This window comes from Mizuhopecten yessoensis, unplaced genomic scaffold (genome assembly GCF_002113885.1).
Source record: "Mizuhopecten yessoensis strain PY_sf001 unplaced genomic scaffold, ASM211388v2 scaffold4631, whole genome shotgun sequence".
NCBI lineage: Eukaryota > Metazoa > Mollusca > Bivalvia > Pectinida > Pectinidae > Mizuhopecten > Mizuhopecten yessoensis.
The window spans coordinates 1,380,696-1,394,978 of record NW_018405643.1 but is presented as its reverse complement, the minus strand read 5'-3'; the positions used below and the strand labels follow the sequence as shown (position 1 = coordinate 1,394,978).

At 38.5% G+C, this 14,283-nt stretch overlaps 1 protein-coding gene across 4 annotated transcripts in view; it reads right to left on the bottom strand.

Annotated features, from left to right (window-relative positions):
• Positions 1–14,283, bottom strand: part of LOC110449543 (protein Fe65 homolog) — a 159,995-nt gene that overhangs the window by 69,505 nt on the left and 76,207 nt on the right. For 3 of the 4 annotated variants that reach the window (XM_021496486.1, XM_021496489.1, XM_021496488.1), the window contains exon 1: positions 3,895–4,675. The exons of the other annotated variant lie outside the window; for it this stretch is intronic. In XM_021496486.1, coding sequence (XP_021352161.1) covers positions 3,895–4,135 — 241 coding nt within the window. In that variant the 5' untranslated portion in view covers positions 4,136–4,675. Of the gene's footprint in view, positions 1–3,894; positions 4,676–14,283 lie in introns of those variants that run through there. 4 annotated transcript variants of the gene reach the window in all.

The following is a 14,283-nucleotide window of genomic DNA, read 5'->3' as shown; positions in this document are numbered from 1 at the left end:
CTGAATGACTTAAAGCTTTTATTGAAAGGCTGCATTCAGAACATAACAATGTCAGAAAACATCTTTTAATTTATCTTATATCATTATTTTAAAAAACAGATTATATTTTTTTTGAAAAACTTAACAATTTGGAAATCCTATGTGATGAATTTGAAAGGGCAGAATTTGGTCACTAATTTTATTTTTGTACAAGGGCAATAACATATTACGGTTACCGTACTTTGACTTATTTTGATTTTTGTACACAATTTGGCCCCCTATGGATCTACTGAAATATTAAACAGGAAACTTAATCAACCATCAAAGGATAAAGGCACCTGTATCTCATCAAAGTTAAATTCTGATTTCTTAATGTGAAATCACACGTGGCCCTAGAGTACTTTCAGGAAGCACAACTCTTTCTGGACAGGATATGGTCTACTGAAATCATGCTATACCTAAATGATCACATGTTGAATGATATTCTAACTTCCTAAAATAGTGAAAGTAACACAACTAATGAATTTTTTATTCTACTTCAATAGCGCAGTAGAGTATAAGTGGTTTCTTGTTAAAGGAAAACCTCAACTTCGGGACTGGGAACGACTCCTGAATACTCGGTGAAAACCAAATTAGCTCATTCACCCCTGAAGACACATATGAACTCTTCCAAATCAAAGGTTAGAATATTTCATTATGAAATTTCAGGGGCGAATGAGTTAAGACCTATGACCCGTTACCTTTCATGTCCGATCGAGGAATTTCGCGAAACCCTAAATGTCTACATGAAACCAATGATTTTTTCCCTCAAACTTAACAAAGATACATTTAAATGCTCTCACAATGCACTATGACTTTTTTATGTAGATTCATCAGGATGGCTAATGACCTGCAATATACATCAAAGACAGCCAACCCACAGAAAGATGTGTGAGGCGGTTAATCTGCTACAAATGACCTTCATTGCAAATTGCAAGATATATACATATATGGATGTATGGTTTCTAGACTTGAGAGCACTCTATGTGAAGGCATAGGTATACCTGTAATCTTTAGGTACTGCAGGCTGAGCAATTTGCAGCATCATCAAAGACAATGTGCCGAGACATAAATATCAAATTGTGCTGTTTTTGTTTTAAAAACATGATTTAATCAATATTTTGTGATGTTCTGATGAAAACGGTAAGACATCAACTGTGCAGATTATAGACACGACGACTTCCTAAGATGCGCCAATTATAGAGGTAATTAAGCTATATATAAGACCATTACAGGTAATAAAGGTGTATAGCTCCATCACAGGTATATATCACGATTACAGGTACGCTAGGTATGTAACACCATCAAAGGTACTACAGGTATGTAACACCATCACAGGTACTACAGGTATGTTACACCATCACAGGTACTACAGATATGTAACACCATCACGGGTACTACAGGTATGTAACACCATCACATGTACTACAGGTATGTAGTGCCATCACTGGTACTACATGTACATGTATGTAACACCATCACAGGTACTACAGGTATGTTACACCATCACAGGTACTACAGATATGTAACATACCTGTAGTACCTGTGATAGTGTTACATACCTGTGATGGTGTTATATACCTGTAGTGCCTGTGATGGTGTTACATACCTGTCGTACCTGTGATGGTGTTACATACCTGTAGTGACTGTGATGGTGTTACATACCTGTAGTACCTTTGATGGTGTTACATACCTGTAGTACCTTTGATGGTGTTACATACCTGTAGTACCTTTGATGGTGTTACAGGTATGTAACACCATCACAGGTACGACAGGTATGTAACACCATCACAGGCACTACAGGTATGTAACCCCATCACAGGTACTACAGGTATGTAACGCCATCACAGGCACTACAGGTATGTAACACCATCACAGGTACGACAGGTATGTAACACCATCACAGGCACTACAGGTATGTAACACCATCACAGGTACTACAGGTATGTAACACCATCACAGGTACTACAGGTATATAACACCATCACAGGTATGTAACACCATCACAGGTACTACAGGTATGTAACACCATCACATGTACTACAGGTATGTAGTGCCATCACTGGTACTACATGTACATGTATGTAACACCATCACAGGTAGCACAGGTAGTTATACACCATCACAGGTGTATATTACCATTACAGGTAGTACATGTAACTATATAACACCATCAAAGGTACTCTGGAATATTTTACTTGATTTTACTGGATAATAAAATTACAAAATTCAGGTTATATAATAGCTTAAATATTATACTTGTGATTTTCCCGGCATCAAAGTGATATGCTATTTTACACATTATACTTACAATTAAGATACCCTTTATTTTATTCTTTTCCTTTAAAATAATCAAGAACCACTTGACTGTAATCATAGTATTCAATCTGGAGTACCTATCAGCCAAGTATCATCTATTTCTTTAACCTTTTACATACATCTTGATGTGGAACTCTTTTTGAAAAGGAAATGGGATCAAAGTAGAGTAGCATAAACCCTTAAGTCTCCATGTCACAATACTGTAGCATACAACCTTAAATCTCCATGTCAGAGTAAGGTAGCATACACCCTTAAGTCCAATGTCACAGTAAGGTAGGTCTCCATGTCACAGTAAGGTAGCATACACCCTTAAGTCTCCAAGTCACTGTAAGTAGCATGCTCCCTTAAGTCTCCATGTCACAGTAAGGTAGCATACACCCTTAAATCTCCATGTCACAATAAGGTAGCATACACCCGTAAGTCTCAATGTCACAGTAAGGTAGCATGCATCCTTAAGTCTCCAATTGTCAAAGTAAGGTAGCATACACCCTTAAGTCTCCATGTCACAGTAAGGTAACATAGCGCTACATCTTAAGTCTTCATATAACAGAAAGGTAGCATACATCCTTAGGTCTTCATGTCATAGGAAGGTAGCAATAATTACGTCTTTAAGTCTCCATGTCATAGTATTTTAGTTAGTATACATCCTTATGTCACAAGAAGGTAGCATATAGCCTTAAGCATGGAACTATTTTGGAAAGATAATGGGCATCACAGTGAGGTAGCATATACCCTTAAACGCAACCACATAATGTCACACATGTAGTCCTTATCAACATTGTACCAGTTAGGTCTCACTCATTCACGTTTTAATATAGATTTCTGGATCTGTTAATACAAGTCAATACGCTGAACACCAAATAAAAACACAGTGCTATCAGTTGACAACAATTTTGTCTGTTCCATATTCCTACTTGACGGTGACACCAGAAACAGAACTACACAAGAGAACCCAAGGGATCTGTGTACAGTCACGCACCTGCATGCTGAAGATAAGGAGTCAGTCGACATGACACGTACATGCGACTGACGACTCAACTCAGAACCTTATAATCACTCATGACAAACTATAAACTACATCACAGTGCTGGTACAGTGATCATTCAATTCCACACATTGTAACTGTGATTCATATACATATTATAACACTGGCAATCCAATTATCATGGATTATTTCCATACTTCTGAAATAAAATTAAGCTGGGATTGAATTATCGGAGTAAGATTTTTTATTATTATTAAATTACAAAATTGTTATTTCATTGCAGTACTGGTGTTGAATTTAGCAATTTATTATCACACTTTATATTCAAACGCCGATATCATACACATGATCAGCATGCATAACATTTACCAATACATATACCGCTATATGTATTAGGAAATTTAAGCTTGTACACCCATATAATGATCTGAACAATAAAATACACGGCTATATGAAGACTACATAACTATTTAATAAAAGAATCCAGGGTATATATGATTAAAAAAAAAAAAAAAAAAAAAAAATTCAAAAGAACTCAAAGATATGTGCATACTTCACAAACGAGATCTTACCATATATGGGGTTGTGATGTAAGCTCCAGGTGCGCTCCCATCTGTTAAGTCTACGATACAAGGAGCCATACCAGTACATGTTCAGGTTGAACTTTCGAGTCCGGTATTTTTGATCGCCATATTTCTTTAGAAAGTTTGCCGTGCAAGACTCGGACGATTTCATAGAAGCACATTTTGAATGGACGTCACCTCGGCCATTCATTGTAGAATAATGCCGATGTGGCTTATTTTCCTTTATCATTTTCACAAAAACGCACACATGGAAAAAAAAAACATCCACAAATGCAGCCAAACACACAATTTATGTTGACCGTGCACTATAGCTAGCTGGCTAGGATTATGAAAATAAAAGACAGACCACCACTTGTCGATAATTTTTTTTTTCTAAACCTACGGACAATTTCCAAGTAAGAAACCCCATCCATGTTCTGTCAAGCACTTGGTTGTTTGTTGGCATAAAATGGAATCCATCTGTACTCCATCAAATCAAACAGACGAGATCAATTCTAGCCATCATGAATAAATATAGCTGTAACTCTGTCACCATCAATCGTTGCATATTGAGACAATCTTGGCACAGCAATCACAAGTCGCAGGAGCTGACCAGTACTTTTGATACTGTAACACATTCTGGCCAACTGACCAACAGAATTTCGGTCATATCACTGTCAGAGAAGACGTCAACGCGTCAAAAGACCGAAACTGTTGTGTCCCAACAGTGAACGGACGGAAAAAAAATAACACTTGAGGGGTACAGACAGATTGAAATTGATTCATAATAGAATCATTCTAGAAGTGTGAGGTCTTCCTACGAAGTTCATTTGTAAAACATCACATAGACTCAGACTCATTAGCGGAAACCTAAGTGAATTCCGACATATTCTGAAATTGAATTCCTCAGTGTGGTTCGTCCGTCCACTTTGATGAGCTCATCAGAGACCTACAGTGGTCAAGTATCAAACTCAACGTTCCCGTCACATTCATCATCTACATCTCTGATTGTCATGTACTCCACGCAGCTCCCTCGTAAGGACTGGTCAGCCAAGTCCTCAAAACAGGTGCTCGACTGTTATTAAGGTGATGGATGGCAGTCTTTTGGACAATAGCAATCAGAAAGGGTCTCAAAGTAAGTCCCTTACAACAAGTGTCCACTGCGATAAAACCAATACAACGGCTTAGTGTAATGGTACAGCTTCTAACACACCCATCCAGCACACTTACACATATACACCACTTACAGACAGAAATGGCTACAGAAACGTCTCCAAAGTAAGCAAGGGTTTCAGAACCTCCAATGTCTCTATAGCGAGCTACAGCTTCAGTACCTGAAACAATATTGCTCTAAAACGGCACTAAATTTCGGAGTGGCTTTCAGCGCAATTAAAGTACCTGAAGTTATGACGTTCTAAAATTCGTCTTGAGCCGGTTACCCTGGGAAATCAAGGTCTATAAAAAGAAGTCAATGCTCACAAAATGGCGACAGTTACTGGTGGAGAAATTCCACTTAAGCAGAAATGTTCAGTGAATGGCAGGGATTATTCACAAGCAGGTTCACCTAACACCACTCGATAAATCCACTTGAGGGTAAAAACAGGATAGAACTAAGCTTACAAGATGTAGAGATGTTAAGAAGTTTAAAATTAAGCTAAAACAGCACTTGATTTCTGATCACCAGGTGAATTACTGAAGGTAAGACGACCTAGAGACAGATGAGTTGTGATACTGGACAGATAATGGTTCCTCCGGTGTTAACTTCCTGCTACAGTATGCAGTCATCAGAGACTATAGATCTTCATTACCAGTGTTAGTTATACAGCAGACCTGTGTGACACACCAATGTGGGAAACTCTTCACCACTGGAGGTTACATAAGAACTGATGCACACTTAGGGAAAGTCACTGTCATATTTAATTGAATTCAAATTTGAGTCGCATATATTCCATTTTGACTTAGGGATAGTCTTACACTCCTGGTATTTCTTTACGATCCAACGAACTACCAAGTGATGAGACAGAGCCAGTCACACGATGTTCTGTTACTTGTAAATATCTTACTCACACTTAGTTGTATAGGAGACCACAACTCTGTCTGTCCTAGACATCCAATTGAAGTGCCATCTGTACATACATTCCAAGAATGAAACATGCAAAAATTATTTTGAGAATCAATTATGTAGAACAATGCAGGCCCATATATTAATAAGTAACTATTTATAGATCTTCCCAAATTTTGGTGTATTAATTTAAAATTAATTCAGCAATAACCTGAAAATTGATTTAGATATTGAATTTCAAAAAAAAAAATCTGCCACATCATGATCACGTCAATTATAGATCATCATTTGTCCATGAATAGGATAAAAATCAATAGTTAAAAAGGATCAAATACATGTTGAATTGATGAAGGTTATACCCCTAGGCCTGGAAAATATCTCTTTTATCCGTGTTTTAAGTTACACACTGTGTCTCTATACAGCGGTAGAGCTTAGTAACACTATAGCGTAGTCATTGAGAATTATTAGCCGAGGATAATTGTTGCCATCAGTTGAGTTACATGGTCCGGAATTTAATCTCCATTACTTATACCTTAAAAGTAAGGAAATAGGTTCAGATGACGTTATACATACATGTACCTGTAATTTGTATGACCATATACATATACAAGTAATTCTCTTTGAAAAGTTATATTATTCCACGGTTCAAGATAATTCCCAATGAAATTGCCATACATTTCCGACCCCACATCAATATCGCACCGATTTTCAATATGAAGACCTGCACTGTTTATTGGCTGCGTCGATCTATCCTTCGGGTCTGTGCCTCAGAGTCGGGGAAGATTCCACAGCCTGAACATTTCTGTTTCTAAGTCAACACAGACTTTAATTACTGTGGAATCTACACAGCGAGAGCTCGACATGGATTACAAATTACTCGGAGCCTTCTGTCAATCGCATCGTTACTCATCGTAAACCTCTGTCCAATTTGTCCTCTTAAACGTCCACAGAGGCATTAATCAAATGCCCTTATAAGGTCAATTTGAAAGTTGGAAATGTTTGTTGCGAAGTTTCTTGGACTGTTAACAGAAAATGATAACTCAGACTTTTTTTTCGAGAGTCAAGCCCGGTGTCGTATCAATATTCTCGATGCTTTCAACCCATCCATCAACGTCACATGGAAGAATTTATAACGTTCCAACCAGTCTCCCGATTAGATAAAAATGGAAAAATAAAACTTCAGAAATTCTCATTTAAGTGATAAATGCAGTAATCATCGATTCAAATCTTCCACATTATTTTTTTTCTCAAAAAAAAAATCAAAAAAATTGCATCATCACTATACCTCCTTGTTCGAATATGTATTTCATTAATTTCATTATCAAGTATAAATTGTCAGCGTTAGAAAAAGTCTTAGTAGTTGTATACAAACAAAGCCAGTGATTTAACCGAACACTGATGGATGGTTATAGCCTGCTATGATGGCACTGGTATTGTTGATTCAACTGTAACGGCCAAACTTCAACAAGTGGGAGTGGGGCAATGGTACGGCGACATCGACGGAAGACCTGATCCCAACACCACACAGGAATACTGATCAACGGCAATTGATTCCATGCTGAATGAGAAAAATCAATCTATCCAATAAGAAAGCTGCATCACTATATCCAAGCTAAACCTCGCCGTTCTCAGCATGCTTCGTACTCATACTCTGTAAGGTTGGCCGTCTACCACAGAGCATATAACAGGACAGGCCGATTAGGATCTGGGCTGACGGAGCTGCTCACCGACAAATTACTGGGTATAGGCCTGTCCCTGTGGTCCTATATGGCCCTAGAATCACGACAAGTTAGTCAGTGGATACTTTTATAAGACTTTGGCCCCCAGGCCTTACGTCGGCATCAATTGGGCAATACAGGAGCTATGAGTAACATATGTTCATTATTTCAGATGTACCTGTTTGTCACGAAGACGATTTGCTCACCAAGTTATTTTTATGGTAGATACTACCATACCAGCAGCTACGTTTTATACAGCTCACACATACACAACAGAAATCTCAATTATATTGGTTTGTTGTATCATTACCAATGCCATCCAATTGTTATATACATTTTTTTTGCAAAAAATGATTGCTGCTTTGGGAGTCACTTTTCAAACAGCTTCCACCATCTGTAAATAATGTTGTGTAATTCACTTGATATTTACTAAACCCTTTCATCTATCCAAGCCTCATCATACATAGAGCCGTTATTATAATATTTTTGTGTGTTTGTCACTATATGTTTATGTAGTAATACAATGAAAAGGTTGGATGTTATTCTAGCTACACGGGTAGCTCATTTTACCAGGCTATAGTTTCAGGGCTATTCCTTGTCTTAACGAACCAATCAAAGCAATATGCCTTCGGCCTTGGGAAATTGTTTGCCTATCAGAGACAATACAATGACAATTTTTTTTTTTATAATTGTACCCACTACATACAATTCTGTCTGTATAATACATGTTCTATCTCTGCCTCGTAGATGTCTACAATACTTATCATTGCTTGTGTTCTCCTGAACCTTATTACGGTGTCTGATCTTCGCATCAGTAAATACAGTATTATTACAATACCAAAGTAGTAAGAAAAACCAGACAATACATTTGTTTGTCACAATACTGTCAGTATACACAGCTCTCTCGGTTCTCCAAACAACAATCCCAACATACAAACAGTGTAACAAAGAGTTTTGTCATAATTGAATGATGTCATCCCTGTTTAATAATGGACCTGCCTGTCCCTCAGACAACAACTATCTTTACATAGCTATCACACCACAATTAGTCAGCTGTTCCCCGGGGGTTTCTAACATCAGGCTTCAGCACCAGCATCCTGTCTTGTACAGGTAAACACCTTCATGTGGAACACACACACCACTACTGAGAGAGGTGACACAGACCGATACAACACAACATAACAGAGAGAGGTGACACACTGATACAACATACTGTTATAGAGAGAGGTGACACACTGATACAACACACTGTTATAGAGAGAGGTGACACACACTGATACAACACATTGTTATAGAGAGAGGTGACACACACTGATACAACACAACATAACAGAGACAGGTGACACACACTGATACAACATACTGTTATAGAGAGAGGTGACACACTGATACAACACATCATAACAGAGAGAGGTGACACACACTGATACAACGACACACACTGATACAACACAACATAACAGAGACAGGTGACACACACTGATACAACATACTGTTATAGAGAGAGGTGACACACACTGATACAACACATTGTTATAGAGAGAGGTGACACACACTGATACAACACATTGTTATAGAGAGAGGTGACACACACTGATACAACACAACATAACAGAGAGAGGCGACACACACTGATACAACACAACATAACAGAGAGCGATGACACACACTGATACAACACAACATAACAGAGACAGGTGACACACACTGATACAACATACTGTTATAGAGAGAGGTGACACACTGATACAACACATCATAACAGAGAGAGGTGACACACACTGATACAACACAACATAGAGAGGTGACACACACTGATACAACATACTGTTATAGAGAGAGGTGACACACTGATACAACACACTGTTATAGAGAGAGGTGACACACACAGATACAACACAACATAACAGAGAGAGGTGACACACTGATACAACACAACATAACAGAGAGAGGTGACACACCCTGATACAACACAACATAACAGAGAGAGGTGACAGACACTGATACAACACAACATAACAGAGAGAGGTGACACATACTGATACAACACAACATAACAGAGAGAGGTGACACACCCTGATACAACACAACATAACAGAGAGAGGTGACAGACACTGATACAACACAACATAACAGAGAGAGGTTACACACTGATACAACACAACATAACAGAGAGAGGTGACACACACTGATACAACACAACATAACAGAGAGTGTTGACACACACTGATACAACACAACATAACAGAGAGAGGTGACACATACTGATACAACACAACATAACAGAGACAGGTGACACACACTGATACAACGACACACACTGATACAACACATCATAACAGAGAGAGGTGACACCCACTGATACAACAGACTGTTATAGAGAGAGGTGACACACTGATACAACACAACAGATCAGAGAGAGGTGACACCCACTGATACAACATACTGTTATAGGGAGAGGTGACACACTGATACAACACATCATAACAGAGAGAGGTGACACCCACTGATACAACACAACATAACAGAGAGTGGTGACACACACTGATACAACACAACATATCAGAGAGAGGTGACACCCACTGATACAACATACTGTTATAGAGAGAGGTGACACACTGATACAACACATCATAACAGAGAGAGGTGACACACACTGATACAACACAACATAACAACAAAACAGAGAGAGGTGACACATTAATACAACACAACATAAAAAAGAGAGGTGACACACTGATGCAACACAACATAACAGAGAGAGGTGACACACTGAGACAACACAACATAACAGAGAGAGGTGACACACTGAGACAACACAACATAACAGAGAGAGGTGACACACTGATGCAACACAACATAACAGAGAGAGGTGACACACACACACTGATACAACATACTGTTATAGAGAGAGGTGAAACACTGATACAACACATCATAACAGAGAGAGGTGACACACACTGATACAACATACTGTTATAGAGAGAGGCGACACACACTTATACAACACAACATAACAGAGAGAGGTGACACAACAAAACAGAGAGAGGTGACACATTAATACAACACAACATAACAGAGAGAGGTGACACACACTGATACAACACAACATAACAGAGAGAGGTGACACACTGATACAACACAACAAAACAGAGAGAGGTGACACATTAATACAACACAACATAACAGAGAGAGGTGACACACTGATACAACACAACAAAACAGAGAGAAGTGACACACTGATACAACACAACATAACAGAGAGAAGTGACACACACACACTGATACAACATACTGTTATAGAGAGAGGTGACACACACTTATACAACACAACATAACAGAGAGAGGTGACACAACAAAACAGAGAGAGGTGACACATTAATACAACACAACATAAAAAAGAGAGGTGACACACTGATGCAACACAACATAACAGAGAGAGGTGACACACTGTTACAACACAACATAACAGAGAGAGGTGACACAACAAAACAGAGAGAGGTGACACATTAATACAACACAACAAAACAGAGAGAGGTGACACATTAATACAACACAACATAAAAAAGAGAGGTGACACACTGATGCAACACAACATAACAGAGAGAGGTGACACACACTGATACAACGACACACACTGATACAACACAACATAACAGAGATAGGTGACACACACTGATACAACACAACATAATAGAGAGAAGTGACACACTGATACAACACAACATAACAGACTGATACAACACAACATAACAGAGAGAGGTGCCACACTGATACAACACAACATAACAGAGAGAGGTGCCACACTGATACAACACAACATAACAGAGAGAAGTGACACACACTGATACAACACAACATAACAGATAGAGGTGACACACACTGATACAACACAACATAACAGAGAGAAGTGACACACACTGATACAACACAACATAATAGAGAGAAGTGACACACTGATACAACACAACATAACAGATAGAGGTGACACACACTTATACAACACAACATAATAGAGAGAGGTGACACACATTGATACAACACAACATATCAGAGAGAGGTGTCACACACTGATACAACATACTGTTATAGAGAGAGGAGACACACACTGATACAAGACAACATAACAGAGAGAGTGGACACACACTGATACAAGACAACATAACAGAGAGAGTGGACACACACTGATACAAGACAACATAACAGAGAGAAGTGACACACTGATACAACGCAACATAACAGAGAAGTGACACATACTTATATATGTAAAACACACCATTACAGAGTGAGGTGACACAAACACACATCATTACAAAACACAGCAAGGTACACAATGACCTTAACACCATTAAAATACACTATATCACACTCTTTGGTTGAGCCGATATACAAACTCAAACTAATGGATGTTGTCGAGCAGAGACACAAACTCAAACTGGTGGATGTTGTCTAACTAGATTCAAACTCAAACTAGTGGATGTTGTCTAACTAGACACAAACTCAAACTGGTGGATGTTGTCTAACTAGACACAAACTCAAACTGGTGGATGTTTTCTAACTAGACACAAACTCAAACTGGTGGATGTTGTCTAACTAGATTCAAACTCAAACTAGTGGATGTTGTCTAACTAGATTCAAACTCAAACTAGTGGATGTTGTGGAGCTGAGACAATAGGCGACACACACTGATACAAGACAACATAACAGAGAGAAGGGACACACACAGATACAACACAACATAATAGAGAGAGGTGACACACCTTGCTACAACACAACATAACAAGAGGTGACACACACTGATGCAACACAACATAACAGACTGATACAACACAACATAATAGAGAGAGGTGACACACATTGATACAACACAACATAAGAGAGAGAGGTGACACACTAATACAACACAACATAACAGGGAGAGGTGACACACACTCATACAACACAACATAACAGAGAAGTGACACATACTTATATATGTAAAACACACCATTACAGAGTGAGGTGACACAAACACACATCATTACAAAACACAGCAAGGTACACAATGACCTTAACACCATTAAAATACACTATATCACACTCTTTGGTTGAGCCGATATACAAACTCAAACTAATGGATGTTGTCGAGCAGAGACACAAAATCAAACTGGTGGATGTTGTCTAACTAGACACAAACTCAAACTAGTGGATGTTGTCTAACTAGACACAAACTCAAACTGGTGGATGTTGTCTAACTAGACACAAACTCAAACTGGTGGATGTTGTCTAACTAGATTCAAACTCAAACTAGTGGATGTTGTCTAACTAGACACAAACTCAAACTAGTGGATGTTGTGGAGCTGAGACAATAGGCGACACACACTGATACAAGACAACATAACAGAGAGAAGGGACACACACAGATACAACACAACATAAAAGAGAGAGGAGACACACACTGATACAAGACAACATAACAGAGAGAGGGGACACACATTGATACAACACAACATAGCAGAGAGAGGTGACACACTGATACAACACAACATAACAGAGAGAAGTGACACACTGATACAACACAACATAACAGAGAAGTGACACATACTTATATATGTAAAACACACCATTACAGAGTGAGGTGACACAAACACACATCATTACAAAACACAGCAAGGTACACAATGACCTTAACACCATTAAAATACACTATATCACACTCTTTGGTTGAGCCGATATACAAACTCAAACTAATGGATGTTGTCGAGCAGAGACACAAACTCAAACTGGTGGATGTTTTCTAACTAGACACAAACTCAAACTAGTGGATGTTGTCTAACTAGATTCAAACTCAAACTAGTGGATGTTGTCTAACTAGACACAAACTCAAACTGGTGGATGTTGTCTAACTAGACACAAACTCAAACTAGTAGATTTTGTTGAGCAGAGACTTAATGTGACCAACTCAAACTAGTGGATGTTGTCAAGCGGAGACACCAACTAAAACTAGTGGATGTTGTGGAGCTGAGACAACAACTCAAACAGGTGGATATTGAACAAGAGTTAAACCCACTGTATTACAAACTATGATGTTTGCAATCACAGAACTTCATTCTCTGAGACATTTTGTTAAATGTAAATGACAATTCGCGCTTCTTAAGGACTAATCATATTTCGTTTCTTCAGAAATATCAAATGTCCATTATACTTTCATATTCTATTGTAATACATTTGTGTGCAAAGTTCAGTCAAAATGAACAAGAGGCCCAATGAGCCTGTAACTCCCACCTGCTATTCTCCTATACTTGACCTTCAATGTGGGTCAAGGTCAAATTCATGCGACCTTCAAAGTTGGTCCATCAAGTCATTGATTTGAACAAAACTGATAGCCGGCCCCGCCTTCATCACAGCATGCTACTGACCAATACCTTTACTATAGGCCTTTTGGCTATTTAGAAGATATTGTTTGAGGAAAGAAGACTAAAAGGCAGATGATGAAGGCTGCAACATAGCAAAAGGTCATGGGCACTTTTTCTCAGGAGAGCAAAACATACAAGTTTTGTAATCATGTTGTCAATAAATTTTGATCATGATGTAGCAACATATAGGATCAGCTTCAACAAATTTTCAATTTCCCCCCCC